This window comes from Rhinoraja longicauda, chromosome 1 (assembly GCF_053455715.1).
Source record: "Rhinoraja longicauda isolate Sanriku21f chromosome 1, sRhiLon1.1, whole genome shotgun sequence".
Lineage (NCBI taxonomy): Eukaryota > Metazoa > Chordata > Chondrichthyes > Rajiformes > Arhynchobatidae > Rhinoraja > Rhinoraja longicauda.
In genome coordinates this window covers 117,557,517-117,578,757 of record NC_135953.1, presented here as the reverse complement: position 1 = coordinate 117,578,757, position 21,241 = coordinate 117,557,517, and the positions used below count along the sequence as shown (strand labels likewise).

Sequence of the window (21,241 nt, the reverse complement as noted above, 5' to 3'; positions counted from 1 at the left end):
GGGGTGACTCAGTGGGTCATGCAGGATGCAGGAAAATATGATTAAGTGTCTTAAAAAGGGTCCTGCTTCGAAACGTCACCTATTCATGTTCTCCAGAGATGTTACTTGACCCACTGAGTTACTCCAGCACTTTGTATCTTTTGTTGCAAACCAGCATCTGCAGTTCCTTGTGTCTAAAGACATACAACAACACAATAAGATAGAACTTTACTTATGGCAGGAGGGAAATTGATCTGCCAACAGTCATAAAACACAAGATACATGAAATTAAAGTCATGAGTGGAAAGGATTGGGAATGTGCAAAGATTTGCGGGGGGGGGGGGGAGTCAGTCTACCCCACGACTGAAAGGGGAGGAGTTGTAGTTTGATAGCCACAGGGAAAAGGATTTCCTGTGGCGTTCTGTATGACATCGTGGTGGATCCAGTCTGTTACTCCTCAGATGGACCAGTGTGTCATGGAGGGGGTGAGCTGTATTGTCCAAGTTGCTCCACAGTTTGAGGAGCATCCCCCACTCCAAGACCACCTCCCATGAATCCAACTCCACCCCCAGGACGGAGTCAGCCTTCCTGATGAACTTGTTAATCAAGTCTGATAATGGCAGCTCTCTCCAGACTTTGCACAACAGACTATAACATAGAATCTTATATGGTCAACAATAATCATAAGCAAATGATCAACTGATTATAAATATGCAAAACCAACACTTACATTAATCAGTGGCCCTTTAGGATATATTTATCTGTTCTTGTGTATTCGGCATCATTATTGCTTGTTTATTTTGTTGTCAACCGTCTTATATTCCTGTGCAACAAACCTTCTCCCTTATGTAAGCACTCCCCCGCCCCTCCCTCCCCCCCCCCCCCCCCCCCATGGAGGCTGCTCTGATCCCTATCACTGGCTAGGATAGGGAGAGGCCAATCCCCAGCATAGTGTTACTGAATTCCTCCAGCAGTTTCTTTTTGGCTCCAGCATCTGCAGTTTCTTGTGCCTCCAAAGATATGGACATGTTCTCAAACAAGCAATCCACTAACAAAACAGCACTATATCAAGAACTGTTGGAATTCCGCAAATCTAGGAAAATGGAAAATGGAAAATCTTCCATCAAAATGGAGCCTTCTTCCTTATTGATGGTGGAATAGTCTTACAGAGTTTTTCAAAACATTACTCAAAACAAGAAAAACAACTGAGGGAGTATGGTGGATGCTAATGAGTAGCAGGTTTCCGTATCATTGTTTGACCTAGTCTCAAGTCTACATCAGATCTGGAGATAATATTAAGGATTTCTTCTTCACTGTGTCACCATCTCACTGTGTTGTTAATGAGACAGTACGTCTTAGTGATATTGATGAAGGAGCCTGGAATATAATTCTCACGGTATTGTATCCTTCAGTTCATGCAGGAAAATTGTATAAACTCTGAGAGAGTTCTCCAAATTTAGACACAGGTCCCCAGATATTTGTGAGGAAAACCTTGCAAGGTCAACTGGACTGTGAGTGACTTTGCTACCTTTACCAGTGTCTTGATCAATTCAGAGAGATCTGTTCAATTTGTTCTAATGCTATAAACTATATTTTAGTTTATATTTTTAAACTAAATTTTAAGTTTAAAATTTTAACTTATATTTTTATATTTTTCTATATTTTGCCATGGCTCATTTGGCCCTTTCACAAATGCCATTCAGGAGAAACTTCACAGAAATTCATTCCCATTAAGTTTATCAGGCTTCCCATTATAGATATCTTGGTGGTGGACTAATGCTAACTAATGTTTTCCTTTGTTAAGAGGTTTACCAGTGACAAAAGTGATTTATTTTACCTTCCAACAATTACAATGACAGCAGAAAATTATATCTTTAACATGCAGGCAAGCAGAAGCAAGATTTAAACCAAAGTGGTCCTGTTGCCCTTGGTCCAAATGATTAGTCCTAGTCCTCAAGTAACTGTGTGGCAGATGTGTTAGACATGTATTATTGTCAGAGAGCAGAAGTGCAACCCTGTTAAATCCTAATGTGTCTCCTTCGGATCTGACCACAAGAAAATAAAACAACCTGCCGTCTTCTGTCTCCAGTTCACGTGCTGATGGGTTAAAGTAGCAATGAGGCTCTGCTGATGCCCAGATGAATCCAATCACTATATTTTTTTCTAAAGCCATATAACCTGCTGGTAGTTGTATTTTTTTACTTACTCAATGGAGCAAGTTAAAACTGCATCCCTGCTGGAAACAGTCAAATTTCTTGGATTAATTTGGTGTGATTAGCTTCCATCTGATTGGCAAGGTTATTTGTAAAGCAATAATAATTCCACAAAATTCTAAATGCATTATGTGAAGCAAACTACTTGGGTGCTGCCACCATTCAAAAAATGAAGAGCCTGAAATCAGATATTCACTGCGCCTTTAAAGACTGTGCCCTGAAACCCAGGAGAAAAATGTTATTTCGGGAGACATTTCACCAGCAAAATTCTTATACATACTATGACATATTTAAAGGATTAAAAACATACCACTGGTTTGGATTTCAATGGGATGTCTCAGCTGTCAACCAAATTTTTAGAAAAGCCATGGACGCCATTGAGAATTTCTGTACCCTGTTGTAAATGTTTTGTTATTGTCAAAAGAACTCCAAAAACTTTTATGGTCCCCTCATTCAACAAAAAGACTAAAATCTTATCAACTGTAGGTTGCATTAGGAATGAAACATGTAGGATATTATCCTCTACTGATTTACCACCAAATCGGATTGAAAATTCTTGATCTTAAAAGGAAACTTTACAGTTTCTGATTGAGATTACTAATAATGAGTCAAACATCTTTTGAAAAATGATTTATTGAAAACTAATGACATGCTTTCTAAGAATTACCAAATGTTCTAAAGTTCATTGTCATATAAGGTGCGCTGCATCTGCTAAGTAATTATCAGGTTTCCAGATGTGCTGCAGTACAATTACTCTTTTCAAACTATTTTAGTTGTTATTTTTTTTAAATACCATTCCAGTGTTTGGAAATGCAATTGAAGAACATTTTGTAACTCCTGTCATGAGCAACAGGTGAAAATATATAGACCTCATATGTTAGCTGTACCATAAATGAATCTACATTATAATTTAGATTGGCTATAGTGAAGACAACGCTCAATGCAGAATTAATGATAAATATTAGCAACCCTCTTTGTTTTCTGTTGGATTTATTTTTCTGAGCAAAACAAGCATATGACCTTTGTTATCTGTATTTTCTAGAGTTCTTGAATTCAATCCCTTATAAAAATCAGCCATAATATTCTTCCCACTTTTCGTGCCAGAAACGTAATTCACATTTTCTAATTCTTTACAGTGCATTGGTCTTTGGCCCACCAGGAAAATCAAAAGGGCCAATTCTTTTCTTTTATGGCTGTTTGCTGTTGTGGGGTTACCCTACCTATTTTACACAGGTCAGTAAATTCAGTCATGCTGAAGTTATAGTCAGCTGATATTCAGCAATGTGTGTAACATTTTACCGGAAAACCCACTGTAATACAATACTATATGATTTCTATTATACAACATTATGGCCTGGATTTTGCAGACAGTGAAGGAGTGAGTTTAGTTTGTACACAACACCAACATTGGTGGAGTTGTGGTCAGTGAAGAAGCCTGTCAAAGGATGCAGCAGGATATAGGTAATTTAAAGATATGGGTGAAGAAATTGAGTTTAATCTGACCAAGAGTAAGGTATTGCACTTTGAGAGGTCGAATGTAAGGATAAAGTATATAGCTAATGGTGAGTTCTTTGATAGCATTGATGTACAGAGGGATCTTGGGATTCAAGTTCATTGCTCCTTGACAATGGCAGACAAGTAAATAGAATGGTAATGAAGGCAGATAATTTGCTTGACTTCCTTGGTCAGGACATCGATTATAAAAATCAGGAGAGTACGTTGCAGCTTTATAAAACTTTGGTTAGGCTGCATTTGGAGTATTATGTGCAGTTCTGGTTGCCCCATTACAGGAAGGATGTGGAAACTTCGGAGAGGGTGCAGGGGAGAGGTTTACCAGGATGTTGCCAGGGTTAGTGTTTATTAGCTACAAGGAGAGATTGGACGAACTTGGATTGTTTTCTCTGGCATGTCAGAGGCTGAGGGGACAGCTAGTCAGAACACATTGCCATAGCAGCTAATTGCTAATTTTCAACCATCGAAAAACAATGTTCCAAAATTTGTGCCATGAAACCAGTTTCCAATTGTTTCATTTTGATTGAAATTTGCACCTCCAGAATGTGTGTCATGTTACTGGTTCAAATCTTCTGATAGGATTTGTGACAGGCATGCTAATTTTATTATATTTTTGACCCAGGGTTTTCGTGGAAGTTGAGCAATTGCTTCATTTTGTGTCTGATGGACTTTTGATGAATGTCAAGAATGATGCATTACAAGCATCTATCTATCTATATCTATCTATCTATATATCTATATACTAAAACTCTCATTTGTTATCTTGTTTATGACTGAACTTCAGCTAAAACGGTACACTATAGCGCGACAATTTTAGGCCCACCCTACTCACCGTCGTCACTTTAATGGTAAAAATGATAGTTTTATTGAAATTGGTGTTATATTTTTTAAGTTATTCACATTTTAAAGGTTTTAAAAACCAGCGCATGCGCAGTTGGGGGCTGGTCCTCATCTAAGATGGCCGCCAGACCAGCGCCTACACTTACGTTAGATGGCCGCCGGGTGACTGCGCATGCATAGGTATGCGTAGTTTTAAATGAAACTCTTTCTTCATAACTTAGTCATAATTTTATAATCATTATTCTTTTATTCAATATCAAGAGAATTGGGATGTGTACAGAAAAACCAAAATAGAAAAACTGAAACAAAACAATTTTTTCTTTATTGTATTTCTGTTCAATAACCTTTCTATAAATACCAGAATATACTAATGATAGGCCTGACATTGTACATGTAGTCCAAGAACTACAGACTGTTGGAAAAAATAGTCGTTTTTCACACATGAATGTAGCACAATGTGTATGCGCATTTGGCGTGCATACATTTTTTTGGTGAAAAGTTGCATTAGGTGCCATATTATGAATTTGATGTCAATTTGCACATCAAAATTATGAATTTGTAAAACCAAATGTTGGGAGGTCTGTTCATGAACCATACTGCGACCACACCTCTCCATGTTGGAAGCATGGAAGATGCATAAAGAGATTCCCAAAGCCATTTATCGAAAGTACAAGGTGTGGAGATGAGTCACACCCTCTGTACAGGAGACGATCTCCGGGTATGGGAGGATTTCAGGGACATCAAGAAGGACACCAGGATCAACCTATTCTGAATTGGTGGTGCCCTGTAATGCTCAACTCTTGAATATCACATCAACATTGAGATATGCTCCTCTGTAAAGTCAGTCAAATACTTGTTCAAGTACACCTTGAAGGGGAATGATCAAGCAGTTTTTGGAGTTAACACGGATGACGAAATTGCACAGTACTTTACTGGCAGATACAATGGTTGGTCGGAAGCAGTGGGATTAAAATTCTTGGATTTCCAACTCATGAGAGATGCCCCGCTGTCATTCAATGAATGAATAAGTTTATTGGCCAAGTATGTGCATATACAAGGAATGTGCCTTGGTGCTCCGCTCATAAATAACAACACAAACATACAGTTAACAATTAAGAATAAAGCATAACCACATCAAAACAATAAGGATACAACATTACGGTCTAAATATGTGGGTGAAAATAAACCAGAGCAAAATAGAGACTACAGACTTTGGTTATTGAATGGAACTACTAGTGGGAAAAAGCTGTTTTTATGTCTGGCTGTGCTGCTTTGGCTGTCCGGAGTAATGTGAACATCTGTTATTATTACTATTAACTTGCACTAAACTTAAAGAAGAAAACCAGCTGGCCACAAATAAGATAAGTTTATTTTGACAAATGTGTTTCAGAAAATGTAGCTTTTCACCATGAAGACAAAACAGCATGCCATTAATGGTGGGAGACAGATAAACTTGGTCCAAGTCACATGGTTGAAACAGAAGTGCGTGGTCTTTATCAACCATGAAAGTGAATGTGAATTTAAATTCAATGGGTGTGATGAGCAATTAAGATCAACATTTACACAAAATATTTAGTGATTCTAATTGTTCGATTTGATCTATTTAATTGTGGCAGAGCATTTGGCTAATTTTGGATAGAAAGGGGAGAGTATTTTTTTAATCTATTATGAAGTACTTGTGGAATATCAGCTCATCTGATGGAACAGAAAGTTTTAGAAAAGCAAATTAGTAGCAAAATTGCACCGACAAATATTTTCCTGTGATTGTGAATTCAACTCCAAACATCTAGCATGTTGGATTTCCAGGTTCAGATTTGATAAATTAAAGTGAGAAGCTAGAGGAAGAAAGTGAATTTTAGCCATAAATCAAATAAATCACTTGCACCTCCTCCAAGCTCATCTACTGTATCCTCTGCTCCAGGTGTCAACTTCTCTACATCGGCGAGACCAAGCGCAGGCTCGGCGATCGTTTCGCTGAACACCTCCGCTCAGTCCGTCTTAACTTACCTGATCTCCCAGTTGCTCAGCACTTCAACTCCCCCTCCCATTCCCAATCTGACCTTTCTGTCCTGGGCCTCCTTCATTGTCAGAGTGAAGCCCAGCGCAAATTGGAGGAACAGCACCTCATATTTCGCTTGGGCAGTTTACACCCCAGTGATGTGAACATTGACCTCTCTAACTTCAAATAGCCCTTGCTTTCCCTCTCTCTATCCCCTCCCCCTTCCCAGTTCTCCCACCAGTCTTACCATCTCCAACTACATTCTATCTCTGTCCTGCCCATTCCCCTGATATCAGTCGGAAGAAGGGTATCGACCCAAAACGTCACCCATTCCTTCTCTCCAGAGATGCTGCCTGTCCCGTTGAGTTACTCCAGCATTTTGTGTCCATCTTCAAATTGATTTAAGTCTTGCATATTTCATGCTTATGATGTTGAACAACTAGATTTAGACTAGATTGGCTGACAATCATATGACAATTTAACCAATATTTTGGGGAATATAAAGGGTCTGAAACAACTTGTGTTACATTTCTTGTAATGATTATTCTATAACTTTAGTAGTTTCCAGTAATAATAACAGCTGTTCACATGTTTTTATATTTTTGCATTAATCCCCCTTGACCAAAGGAAGCCAATTTAAGGGGAAAGAAACAGTTTCCTACAGCACTTTACTGCCACTGATGATTTTTTGGTGCAGAGCTATGATGTAAATGATGTAATAGACACAACTTCAGTTTTATTTCACATCCAAAAGCTAACAACTCCAAAGTGCAACCCTACCTCAGTAAATGTTGATGTGGGATTTAAATCCATGACTCAGTGGTGAGAATGCTATTGCCAATCAAAATCACCAATTGAAATGTGAAAGGAAAGTTAATACATAAGTAAAATATTATGGAGCAGGATTTATAATTTAACAATATTTGCCTTAATGTAATATCTGCTACATTGAAATTTGTTCATATAGAGAAATGGTCTGGGGTATTTCAGATAGTCCCAATTTCATAGCCAACTCAGCTCTCTACAGTATTCGGAACAAACCCTAACAACCTTCAGAATTATTTTAAACATCCACCTCAAAACTTAGTTGCTAATTGACTGAAAGCAATAAGGAGCTGATTTTGACCAGAAACGGGTTGTGAACTGTGGTAGAGCTCTTATTTGACACATATGGTTTAGCAAAAACGGTGAGACTAATGTGAGCCTCCCAATTTTATATCTATTTGATATCCAATCCAAATATTTTCCCTAACCTTGTGAATAACATACACTGAAACCTCCACGTGTGGCGGCGCTGCCCTAGCAGCTGCGGCTTACCTGCAGTCCATTTGTCTTTGTGTTTTTGTTGTTTTTGTTGTCTTAATTGTAGTTGTGATGTGGTGTTTTTGTGTTGTGTACTATGTGTGGGTGTGGGGGGGGAGGGGGGAACTGTAACATTGTAAATATGTATCCCTTCCGAACGGAGACCCGACCTTTGTTTTCTGGGCCGTGTCTCCGTTCCTGCTGCGGCCCAACCATCGGCCCAACTCCTGGAGCTGGCGGCCTCCAGGGCTCTGGTTCGCAGAGCCCGCGGACCAGACTCACCATCAGCGGAGCCGGCCGTTCTCGGAGGCTGCGGGAGCGGCTGCGACTCGCCTTAGGCTCGGGCCGCCTGGATGCCGACATCGGGAGCTCCGGCAGCGGCAGCGTGTTCGCCCACCCCGGATTGCGGGGCTTGGGTCGGCCCGCCGCGGACATTTCACCGTCCGGCGCGGCCTGAAATAGGCCACGGAATTTTCTCTGCTCGGCGGGGGCTTCAATGTCGGGAGCCCCGACTTGCAGCGGGGCTTGGGTCGGCCCGTTGCGGACATTTCACCGTCCGGCGCAGCCTGGAACATGGCAACGACAACAGCCTGACCGCAGGAGAAGACGGCAGGGGAAGAGAAAAAGACATTCTGGCCTTCCATCACAGTGAGGAGGGGACTGGAGGAGACTCACTGTGATGGATGTTTCTTTTTGGGGGGTTTTGTGTTGGTTGGGGTTGTGTAATTTGCTTATTTTATTGCTCTTATTGTTGGACTGTGGGTGACGAAATTTCGTCCAAAAAACTTGTTTTTTGGATGACAAATAAAGATATCTTGAATCTTGAATCTTGTGTACCATAACTTCTGATTTGTTAATTAGTAAATAAAATGTTATTAACAAAAGATCCAATTGAGTTCTTCAATCGTTTTGACCCCAAAATAGACAAATTTATACTTAACTGAACCACAAAGAATTGAACTTTTATAATTAAAGAAAATTGGCACAGCAATGATGTGAATCGGGATATGTTTGCTATAATGCTAAGTTATCAATACATATGGAAAATATGAACCGCAGAATTTTATAGGTATTTTTTCATTAAAATGCTCTATTGAATAGAGAGCCACTCAGTCTGTCTAAGAGGATGCAATAAGTATTAAGTTACATATATCAAAAGCAAATTCATACATCTGCCACTAATGACTAGAGTTGCTATCTATTCTATTGCACAGATTGTCTCAATCTCATTGAACAGGATAATGGGCTTCCATATCATCTTCTTGATCTGCAACGTACTGATGTGGTATCTATTCCTGAAAGCTTCTCTGATGGATCCCGGTTTTCTTCTAAGAGACTGTGAAAAATATGACCATGCTCTCAGACAGGTATAATACCTAGCCTTTGTCATGGGCCAAGGAATGTGTTCCTTGCAGTAAATTTCAAGACTTGTTTCCTCACTAAATGTTTATAGCCAAAGATGAGACCGTTTTCAATTCTAAGCAAATACTTTCATCTATGCAATCTGAAAAAAAGTATTTTAAAGGATTATAAATGTTACTTTATGTTTGGAATCACTAACTCTGCTCAATATTATAGTAATGGGGAGAGCTGAATTAAAATATGTTTACTATATGATATGTAAAATGAATCTCATACTAACAATCATGAGAACTAACTTGCTCTAAGTTACCTGAACTGAGAAGCTAAGACTAACAAGCACAGAACAATTAAAAAAGTTCCTTGGCCAAAGAGATGATAATTCTCAGTCTACATGGCGACACAAAAGGCTGCTGTTGTTGGAATGTGGACCAAATTCTAAACTGCTGGAGGAACTCAGAGAGTCATACAGTATCCATGGAGAGAAATGGATAGTCAGCCTTTCGGGTCAAGATGTTTCCTCTGGACTGAGAGAGTGGAGGGCAGAAAGCCAGTATAAGGAGGTGAGGGGCAAGAACTGGCACAGGGTAGGTGGGTCCAGACAAATATGGGGTAGGATAGGTGGAGGTAGCCAGGGGTTGCGGGTGATGGAATCTGATAGAAAAGGATGGTGGAGTATGGGGCCAAATAAGGGTGGTAGGGTGGGCTGATGGGAACAGTGGAGGCAGGGACACAATGGGAGGAGTGTGTTGATGATATGTAGATAGAGTGGGTGGAGAAAAAGCTGGGTGGGAGTGGCCATGGTGCGGTTGTAAAAAAGGGTATGTGTAGGTGGATCTGAGTGGAGAGGGGAACAAGGGTGAGCAGGTTACCCGAAATTAGAGACTTCGGTGTTCATGCCATGTAGTTTACCAAGACGAAATATGAAGCGCTGTTCCTCCACTTTGCATTTCCACCACCTGTCACATCATCCCCTCCCCACCCCTTTCTGCTTTCCACACGGACCACTCTCTCTATTACTCCCTAGTTCACTCATCCCTCTTCACCCATCCCCTCTTCCTGGGCACTTTCATTTGCAACCATAGAAGGTGTAGGAAAAGCTACACCTTCACCATCACCACCATCTAGGGACCAAACATGGACATTGAATTCTCTAATTTCAGGCAACATGCTCCCCATCAGTTCTTCTATTCATCAAGATCCTCCACCAGATACCCCTCTTTCCCACAGCACCCTGCCCCCTTTCACCCAGCTTCAACCCCTTTCACTCCATTTGCCCATCACCCACACATTCCTCCTAATTGGGTCCATTCTTCCACTGTTCCAATCTGCTCACCGAACCTCTCTTATTTGATTCCACACTTCATCTTGGTTTCCCATCAGATTCCAACATCTGTGGCCCCACGATTACCTCCATCGATAATGTACATGCTTCCATTGTTATTTCAACCACCTGACGACATCAATTAATTCATCCCTCCTCACCTGGATCCAACTATCACATGACACCTCTTGCCCCACTTCCTCAACTCTTTACACTGTCCACTTCCCCTCTGCTCGTTCAGTTCAAGGAAGGGTCTCAAGCCGAAATGTCGACTATCCTTGTGTCTCCACAGATGCTGCCTTACGTGCTGAGCCTCCAGCAGTCTCTTTTATGCTCAGTGAACTTGGGTTATGTTAAGTTATTGCATTTGAACTCTGTGGTCTATGAAAAGAAGTCTAATTAAACCCAGCATGGTGTTACCGTGAGCAACTATCTGGGAGATGCACTAGGATTTACAGTTCATTTACAAACCTTTTGAATCTACATTAATGGAATTGGTTTCATTTGTATACCACTGTGTACTACTGATTGTAGATACTCTTGAATCTAAAGACTGATTGCTCACCCATATATTTAAAATAAAAAATAGTGTCAAACATTGTTAATAAGCAATTGTCACTCCACAAAGGGACTGGGCAATATAATTTAAGTTTGACTCGAGCCTGTAATTATTTAACTATAATTGGCAGGGCTTACATTGGTTCTTATTCAGGTCTAGCAAGAAACACTCATGCTTAAACACTTACAAAACTTATGGGAAGGTTGAGAGGATCTGCTCCATAACTGGAAACCTGCCTCAATGAAGTCTTTGTTTCGTATCATTTCCATTAGTCCTCGTCCTGTAGTTACAACTCCAAGCCCCTTTCAGAATTCACTATTTATATTATAACTTGCTTCTGCAGAAACCTGCAGTGAATCACTTTCCAGTATTGGCTGACTTTCCTCTCTGCCCAAAATTGTCCAAAACTTCCCTAATAATCCAGATACCAAACAATGGGAAGGAACGGGCATGGCATTTCACATAAATCTTACAATGCAATCCACTTCTATTAGTTTAGTTTAGGGATAGAGTGTAGAAACAGACCCTTTTGCCCACTAAGTCCACACCGACCAGCGATCACATACACTAGTGCTATCCTACACACTAGAGACAATTTACAGATACCAATTAACCTACAAACCCGGAGAAAACCCACGCGATCACAGAGGGAACGTATAAACACCATAGAGACAGCACCCATAGTCAGGATCGTACCCGGTTCTCTAGCTATGTAAGGCAGCAACTCTACCACTGCGCCACTGTGCTGTCTTATAGACAATAGACAATAGACAATAGGTGCAGGAGTAGGCCATTCGGCCCTTTGAGCCAGCACCACCATTCAATGTGATCATGGCTGATCATTCTCAATCAGTACCCCGTTCCTGCCTTCTCCCCATACCCCCTGACTCCGCTATCCTTGAGCTCTATCTAGCTCTCTCTTGAATGCATTCAGAGAATTGGCCTCCACTGCCTTCTGAGGCAGAGAATTCCACAGATTCACAACTCTCTGACTGAAAAGGTTTTTCCTCATCTCCGTTCTAAATGGCATACCTCTTATTCTTAAACTGTGGCCCCTTGTTAGATTTTAGATGCTTAGCTTTAACTGCAGTATTTTGTGTATCTTATGTAACTTGTATGACATCTGTGTATAATAATGTGCATTTGGTATTTAGTATTATAATTTATATGCTCTTTGCCAGAGGACGTAGTTGACGTAGGTACAATAACAACATTTGAAAGACATTTGGACAGGTACAGTATATGGATAGGAAAGGTTTAGAGGGATATGGACCAAACATGGGTAAATGGAACTAACTTAGATGGGGCATCTTGGTCGGTATGGACGGGTTAGGCCGAAGGGCCTGTTTCTGTGCTGTTAAACTCTATGAATATATGCAAATAAAAATGAATACAAATATATTATAAAATATTTAAAAAATCTTATGTATTGGGTTTGGCAGCAATTAGGAATATGTCTTGAAGTGCAACTTGCTTCTTGAAGGAAAATGTAATTGATTAGTTTCCTTTTGATGTGGTAAATAATCAGAATCTCCTGTTGACCAATTAAAATGTTTCTCTCCTGTGTGTGTCCATTTTATTTTCACAGGTATAGTTATATTGTTCTTAGTTCCCTTCCTATTCATCTTTTCCAGCTTGCTTCATACAGGCTTCACATTTTCATCTTTTAATGACATATTTCTCTGTAGCCATATAATAGTGGTTTCCTCACACTCCAAAGACATAATGGTTTGTAGGTTAACTGGCTTCGGTAAAGATTGTAAATTGTCCCTGGTGTGTAGGATAGTGCTAGTATACGGGGTTCACTGGTCGGCGTGGACGGTGGGCCAAAGGGCCTGTTTCCCCACTGTATCTCTAAACTAAGCTAAATAAACTAAAGGAGGAAAAAAGACAGAATAACCTAAAAAACCCCATCTGAGATAGGAAACTCTTCTTCCAAATACAACTGCAACTTAATGGAAATATATATTTCCATATTTCCTAACAACACTGAAGGGGGACATTCAGATCAATGAGTCCCTGATGGTCCACAGAGCACTTCAATTGCCCATTCATTTTTCTCTCTATTTCCATCAACTCCTGCAAGTTTGACCACCCACCTACTGCAGGGCCAATGCACAGTGGGCAATTAACTTACCAACTTTTTCAACTTTTGGGATGAGGGAGAAAACCAAATCACCCAGAGGAAACTCACACCGTCAAAAGCAGATTGTATAAAATCGACAGCAGTTAAAAGATAGCACCAGAGGTCTATGTCGTCTACGCCGCATCTGCGCCCGGGATGAGGTGTTTCACACTAGGGCGCCAGAGATGTCCTCATTCTTCAGGAAACGGGGCTTCCCCTCTTCCATTATAGATGAGGCTCTCACTAGGGTCTCTTCTACATCCCGCAGCTCCGCTATTGCTCCCACTCGCAACAAGGACAGAATCCCCCTCGTTCTCACCTTCCACCCCACCAGCCAGCGGATCCAACAAATCATCCGCCAACATTTCCGTCACCTACAACGGCACCCCACCACTGGCCATATCTTCCCATCCCCACCCCTCTCTGCGTTCTGCAGAGACCGTTCCCTCCGTAACTCCCTGGTCCACTCGTCCCTTCCTACCCAAACCACCCCATCCCCGGGCACTTTCCCCTGCAACCGCACGAGATGCAACACCTGTCCCTTTACCTCCCCCCTCAACTCCATCCAAGGACCCAAACATTCTTTCCAGGTGAGACAGAGGTTCACCTGCACCTCCTCCAACCTCATCTATTGCATCCGCTGCTCCAGATGTCAACTTATTTACATCGGCGAAACCAAGCGCAGGCTTGGCGATCGCTTCGCTCAACACCTGCGCTCGGCCCGCGTTGGCCAAACTGGTCTCCCGGTGGCCGAGCACTTCAACTCCCCCTCCCATTCCCAGTCTGACCTTTCTGTCATGGGCCTCCTCCAGTGCCATAGTGAGGCCCACCAGAAATTGGAGGAACAGCACCTCATATTTCGCCTGGGCAATTTGCAGCCCAGTGGTATGAACATCGACGTTTCCAACTTTAGATAGTTCTTCTGTCCCTCTCTTCCCCTCCTCCTTCCCAGATCTCCCTCTATCTTCCTGTCTCCACCTATATCCTTCCTTTGTCCCGCCCCCCCCGACATCAGTCTGAAGAAGGGTCTCGACCCGAAACGTCACCCATTCCTTCTCTCCTGAGATGCTGCCTGACCTGCTGAGTTACTCTAGCATTTTGTGAATAAATACCTTCGATTTGTACCAGCATCTGCAGTTATTTTCTTATAGCACCAGAGGTCAGGATCAAATCAAAGTTGCCGGAGTTGCAAGGTAATAGCTCCACTAGCTGCACCACTATGATGACCAGCCCTCGTCCTGAATAGATATCTGGAATTTTTGCATCTTATGGATTTAGTTCTTAGTCAATGCACTGGCATATTTGCTGACAGAATGTGGTAATCATTTTTAAAGAGATCTTTAGAGATAGCAGAGGTGTCAACTGAAACTTTGCTGTTGAATTCGGCAATAATTATTTGAATGGCTACAGACTACTGGGCTTATACTGTTTTTAAGTGAAAGCAGAGAGTTCACGATGGATTTCATTATAGACAATAGACAATAGGTGCAGGAGGAGGCCATTCGGCCCTTGGAGCCAGCACCGCCATTCAATGCGATCATGGCTGATCATTCTCAATCAGTACCCCATTCCTGCCTTCTCCCCATACCCCCTGACTCCGCTATCCTTAAGAGCTCTATCTAGCTCTCTCTTGAATGCATTCAGAGAATTGGCCTCCACTGCCTTCTGAGGCAGAGAATTCCACAGATTTACACCTCTCTGACTGAAAAAGTTTTTCCTCATCTCCGTTCTAAATGGCCTACCCCTTATTCTTAAACTGTGGCCCCTGGTTCTGGACTCCCCCAACATTGGGAACATGTTTCCTGCCTCTAACCCCTTAATAATCTTATATGTTTCAATAAGATCCCCTCTCATCCTTCTAAATTCCAGTGCCTTGATTGAATCACACTTGAAACAAGAAGCTCTGAACTATAATATTAAAGCTTCTTGTGACTGTGCTATTTCCAGTAACTCTCCCTTCTGTTTAAACATTTAGAATGTAATTTACTGTAACAATTAAACAAATCATCTAATATTTTATAATACATTTGTCACATCACCCCACTGCTTTCTTTTGCTTTGATGAACTGACAGATAATCTGTTAGCATAAACCCTAATGATCACAAATGTTTACATATATTTTTATAGTTTCTTCTCTTTGTTGTTGCTGTTGTTCGTGTGAAGGAGTTACTGTCCTTTACTGTGCTCTCCAGCAGCAGTGCCGTTGCAGAGATATTTTCACAATTGTGCCAACAATTGTGCCAAATATATTTCTGGAGAGCTTCTGACTCAGGCTGAGATCAAGCTTCCTGACAAAATGACCAGTTTTAAAGTTACTGACCCTATTTTTTTACAGGATACAGACATCTGGTTACTCTCTTCCGTTCTCCAAGAAAGCATTAACCTTCTATTAGATTTAATTTATGTATTTGTTTAAAAGGTAGGTCATGTCCGATTAATTTAGTTAAATGCTTTGAGGATGTCAAGAGCATGGTGAGAATGGAATTGACTCAACACATCCTTAAAACAGTACAATAAACACTGAGAAATTAGCACCATGAGATAATCATAAATTTATTCTTAAATAGGGAATTAAGAAATATATTGTATTAATTTTTGAGAAGTTATTGAATTAATTTTCACTCAAGCAATTGAGAGCAATTAAAAATAAAACTCTAAGGAATTGAAATAATCTAGTGGCATAACAGGTAATTGGTACAATAGAATACTAAGTAAGCATAAAATTACAATTGTATCTGCCTCGGTTATTTCCCAGAGATCCGTACTGGGTTTTAATATTTTTCCATACATATGACTTTGATAAAGGGATAGAGTTCAAAATCTAGGTTTGCAGGTGACATAAGAGGTAGAGTAAATTGAGTAGGAGGGACTTTGGTATTCCAAAAGTATATAGACAGATTAAGTAAATATACCAAGTGTGACATCTGCAAATTCCTCTGGGTAAATACAAGTTCTTCGGATGGTATGGAAGCAAGTGAGACATATCAGAAGTTTTCTATGGTAAGTGAGCAGGGGCACACGTGTATCCATGTGAGCAGATCCCTAAAACCTAGTGCTTGGGTACAGAAAACATTTAAGAAGTTAAAAGTGGCGTGGCTCCATTTTTTTCCAAGTATTAAGTCCATCATTTAATAATTAAGAGGTTAAGGTGGCAACATGGATGTTTGATAATTCGCCCAATTTTTATGAGACATATTCAAGTGTCACTGGATTACAAATGATCTGTCTTACACCATTTTACAATAGGTTAATATATTCTAATAAATCATTCATTTCCATTAATGGGCCATTCAGTACAAGAGCCCATCATCTTTAAAAATGGAGTAATGCTACATTAAATAAAATCAAGAAGATTTTTTTTCACATGTAGCAAATGTTTAGTCTAACCTCTCCCTCCACAATAGATTAATTGAAATACTTTTAAGTCTTAAGTACTTTAAGTTAGTACTTAAGACTTTATAGATATCAATAGAATAGTGGTGGCTAAATAGAGTCAAGATAAATGTCAGCCATGATCTTAATGGGCGGCACGGTAGCGCAGCGGTAGAGTTGCTGCTTTACAGCGAATGCAGCGCCGGAGACTCAGGTTCGATCCTGACTACGGGTGCTGCACTGTAAGGAGTTTGTACGTTCTCCCCGTGACCTGCGTGGGTTTTCTCCGAGATCTTCGGTTTCCTCCCACACTCCAAAGACGTACAGGTATGTAGGTTAATTGGCTGGGTAAATGTAAAAATTGTCCCTAGTGGGTGTAGGATAGTGTTAATGTACGGGGATCACTGGGCGGCACGGACTTGGAGGGCCGAAAAGGCCTGTTTCCGGCTGTAGATATATGATATGATATGATATGATATATGATATGAATGTTGGGACAAAATGAGGCAATCACATCAACAAACACAAATGTTATTATTCTGCATCATTATATGTTAGTGATTTTCATCACCTTTATTCAATAGGGTTGGATAAATTGGAAGAAAATTACCTTTAAATTACATATACCTTGCGCTCCATGCCTTAACTCAATGTCGGTATAGTGTTATTTTAAATATACAGTTCCAGGAATCAGGAACATAGCAGGTTCATCAGTATTAATGAAGAAAATAGGCAAGTCACAATGTTCTGATAATCTTAAAATAAAAATATTAGTGTATCTTTTCTCATTGCAAATGCTGGTAGAAAATAAGTATTTATAGCATTCTCTAATTTTGTTTCTATTTTCTCTGAACAGTTTACTTAGGTGGTATAATCATTGACCTTTCTACTTTTAGGCAGTTTATTTTGATCAATGGGAACAAGGAAAGAATCCTCTGAGCAGACTTTGTCATACTTGCCACATTGTGAAGCCTCTCCGGTCCAAGCACTGCCATGTAACAAACCGCTGTGTGGAGTACTTTGATCATTATTGTCCTTATATTTATAATGATGTGGGCTACAGAAACAGGTACAGGGGTATTAATTTCACTTGGATTTTTAACATTTCAGTGCTGTAATTTATATACTTGTGTAAAATGCCAAGTAACGTTTAGTTCCTCATATATTGTGTTTTACTCTTGGATTTGAATGCAAAACAGAGCAATGTTATGCATCTCCTCTTCGAACCATCTGCCATTCCCTCCTCTGCCCCCTGTTTAATATCACACTTTTCCTCCCTTCCATCCTGTTTTCCGCAACTTAATTTTTTCTATCTTAATGTTCATTCAGACTCAAAAAAAAAAGTCAGTCCGGAAAATTATCATGCCCTCCACCCCACATGTTTAGACTTCTGAGCCAGCTGACCAGTGTGTTTCATTTAGACCCACCAACACCCAGCCCAAACCTAATGATAATAAACAAAGTTGCTGAGTAATTAAAAGCATCATGATTAACCACACAATTGAAAAATAAATCGCTATCTGTGGTCTTACTACCATCATAAACAATAATGGAATAGCAATATTTTTGCACTGTTCAGAAGGGAGACTTATATATCGGTGCAAAGGAGCTAACAGAGAGGGAGGAAGGAAATAAATGAAGGAAAGTGGCCGAGAGAAGATAAAGGAATCAGGGGAAAGTGGAGTAGAGAGATAGGGGTGATAAGGAAGTGAGGATCATAAGATCATAAGTGATAGGAGCAAAATTTGGCCATCAGGTCTAATCAACCATTCAATCATGGCTAATCTATCTCTCCCTCCTAACCCCATTCTCCTGCCTTCTCCCCAAAACCTCTGACACCCGTACTAATCAAGAATCTATCTATCTCTGCCTTAAATCAATCCACCGCCCGCGCCCCACGTGACCTCACCCAGCCAGCGGCCATGTGCTCTCGCTCCACCAATGGCGGCCGCTCGGGCCAGAAGGCGGGTTGCTAGGCAACCTCCGTTAGGTGAACACACTCCGTTATCCTACACTGTACGGGCCTACAGCAGTCCACGGACCTACAGTGTCCGGGCCGACAGTGTCCGGGCTTACAGCACCTCCCGGGCCTAATATGGGACAAGGCTGGTCCCATACGGGACAAACCAATTCAACCCAAAATACAGGATGTCCAGGCTAATACGGGACAGTTGGCAACCTTATTCCACCACCATTCCATGCAGCTGCCACAAGCAGTGTGGATCTCCTCGATCATCCAGCTGCTCAAGGGCGTCCATCAGTCTCCTCCACCAACACAATGACTTGCAACCACCACAACCCCGGCGTTTTTTGCCTTGCGCAGCCTCCCCTCTGCTTACATGCATTGAGGTCACCATGTTCATTCCTGAACTAAATCCAGAACTTTTGGGTGCTTTCAGAGGACACGGGAGGTGACTTTGCAGACCATTCACAGTCACTGACTTTCACCTTCAACTTCTGCCGCCGCCATCTTGTTCTCCAAGGACACCTATTTTTAGCTTAGGAATTGACATTTGGTCTGGGTATGGACAAATGATTTAATAAACTCTGGAGTCAAATGAACCTATATGTACTCATGATCAGCATCAGGGATCAGGATATTGAAGAGTGAGTACCACTTGATTTCTTTGTCAATAACCTTGCTGGAGATTGTGAGTTGATGGATATGATGGTAATTGATTGGATTTTTCTTGCATATTGTGGAAAGAATTTTTTGGGAAGGTGCCAGAGTTTACCAAAATGTTAGCATTGCAGTTGTGACACTTTTGTGACCCACATACTGGGGTTCACCAATAGGATCCAATATGGTCTGAATGAGAAAGTTCTACTTAAGGGGGAAAAAAAACCATACTGGGGCATTGTGCAATACAATCCTCACCAAGGAAAACATACATGTATAACTTTTCGATTCTAAATATTCTTTACAGATTTTATTTGTGTTTATTTTTCCAGGAATTATTTTTTGGGTTTCCTAGCAACAATGTGCCTGAATAGTGTGATGGGAGTCTACCTTGCTTGGGACTGGTTTAATGAGATGGGTCGCAGCATATTCATTGGAATCGGCTTCATATTCCTGTCTGCTATTACCGTCATATCAGCAATAATGACTGGCATATATGTATGTAATATTTTTGTCTTTCACATTACAATTTTTCTTTCACTAGTTCCTTTCCTTTTTTATGTTTCCTTTGAAATGATAGCATAGCTAAGCTTAATGTGGCATTATCCATTTTCCCTAATTGGCTTTCAGGAGGTTCACAGGATTTCAAAAACAGATACATGCTCTATATTCTTCATAAAGTAGTCACGTAGCCTGATTCTAGATAATGACATGATTAGAAATTGTAAACTCCACAAGTTAAAATAGTGCCAGGCTTTCATTTTATGTTGACTTTGTTGCCCTCTAGTGTTTTCCTTGGTTTAAGCAACCAAAATTCACGTTTAAACGGCACACCTGTTCCTTTGGATCATTTCTAATGCATTTACATTTATAGCCTCAAGGTCTAATGATGTATACCTGCAATACATCAAACAAAATATATACTAGATATTATGGTTTAAATGCTATATTATGTTGATTATTAATTCATTCAGAAAGAATAACTTGGTTCTAGAATTCATCAGCAGCCAATAGTGCACTGGATAGTAACTATATTGCATTGTACTTTAAGATTAGAAGCACATAATCACATGATCCTACTTTAGTTAATTAGGAGAGCTTAAACTTCCATATTTACTCTCCATTAACATTTCTCCTCCTCTCGGCTGCATGCTATTTTTGTATTATTGTTGTTGTTACCATCTTTTTGCCAATTTTGGAATGTTGATCCCAATGTTTTCAAACACTACAACACTTTGATGCCCTTATTCTACATTAAAGGTCATAAATGAAATGCACAAGTATAAAATGTCACTGTGTGTTTGAGCATCTGCAGTTCAGTTGAGTTCTTAGATGTATCTGAGCATAATAAATTTGACTCAGGAATACATGTTGTTGGGTCTAATATAGAAAATGAAAACATTTCATTGCTATCTTGCTTGTTGATACAGATTCTAAAGAACATCAAATCATACAATATTTATTGTCATTGTTTACAGTTCTATATGGCTGCACTTAACTTAACAATAAATGAACATATGAAACAGAAGAAATACAGTTATCTTCTTGACAAGAATGGACACTTTAATAACCCATTCAACAGAGGTTTTCGACTGAACTTAATGGAGTTCTTTCACCTAATTGAGCCACAGAGGGAGCATGAACTCAGTATACTGGATGGATTGCACATCATCTGAACAACATAAAAGCCTTGAAAACATGTACAGCTTTCTTCTTTCAAAATGAAGGCACAAGCATCTATCTTATATGCATCGTTATATATTCATTTATTTTGAAAATTAATATTAAGATACATTACCATAAAATGGCCAACTTACTCATTCTGTATAATAAAGATGAAGTACTTTTCTTTTAACATGTTAAGAAATAGATGCAAGTAAAGTTCTCCATCAATGGTAATATACAGATGCATATGTTTCCTAATATCGTTGACTTTTGAACCTTAGTGCATTTGCTGCTGTATTCTGGAATCAAGCAAAAAATGCAATCACCAAAAGAATGTTGAAAATCTATGAGAATCAATAGAAATTATTCTT

General features: G+C 40.2%; 1 protein-coding gene across 1 annotated transcript in view; it reads left to right on the top strand.

Annotated features, from left to right (window-relative positions):
• The window catches only part of LOC144592896 (palmitoyltransferase ZDHHC12-B-like), a 27,372-nt gene extending 6,491 nt beyond the window's left edge, over window positions 1-20,881 (top strand). Inside the window, exons 2-6 of the mRNA XM_078398173.1 lie at window positions 3,329-3,425; window positions 9,060-9,212; window positions 17,482-17,654; window positions 19,538-19,703; window positions 20,684-20,881. Coding sequence (XP_078254299.1) covers window positions 3,329-3,425; window positions 9,060-9,212; window positions 17,482-17,654; window positions 19,538-19,703; window positions 20,684-20,881 — 787 coding nt within the window. The remainder of the gene's footprint in view (window positions 1-3,328; window positions 3,426-9,059; window positions 9,213-17,481; window positions 17,655-19,537; window positions 19,704-20,683) is intronic.
• The last annotated feature ends 360 nt before the right edge of the window (window positions 20,882-21,241 follow it).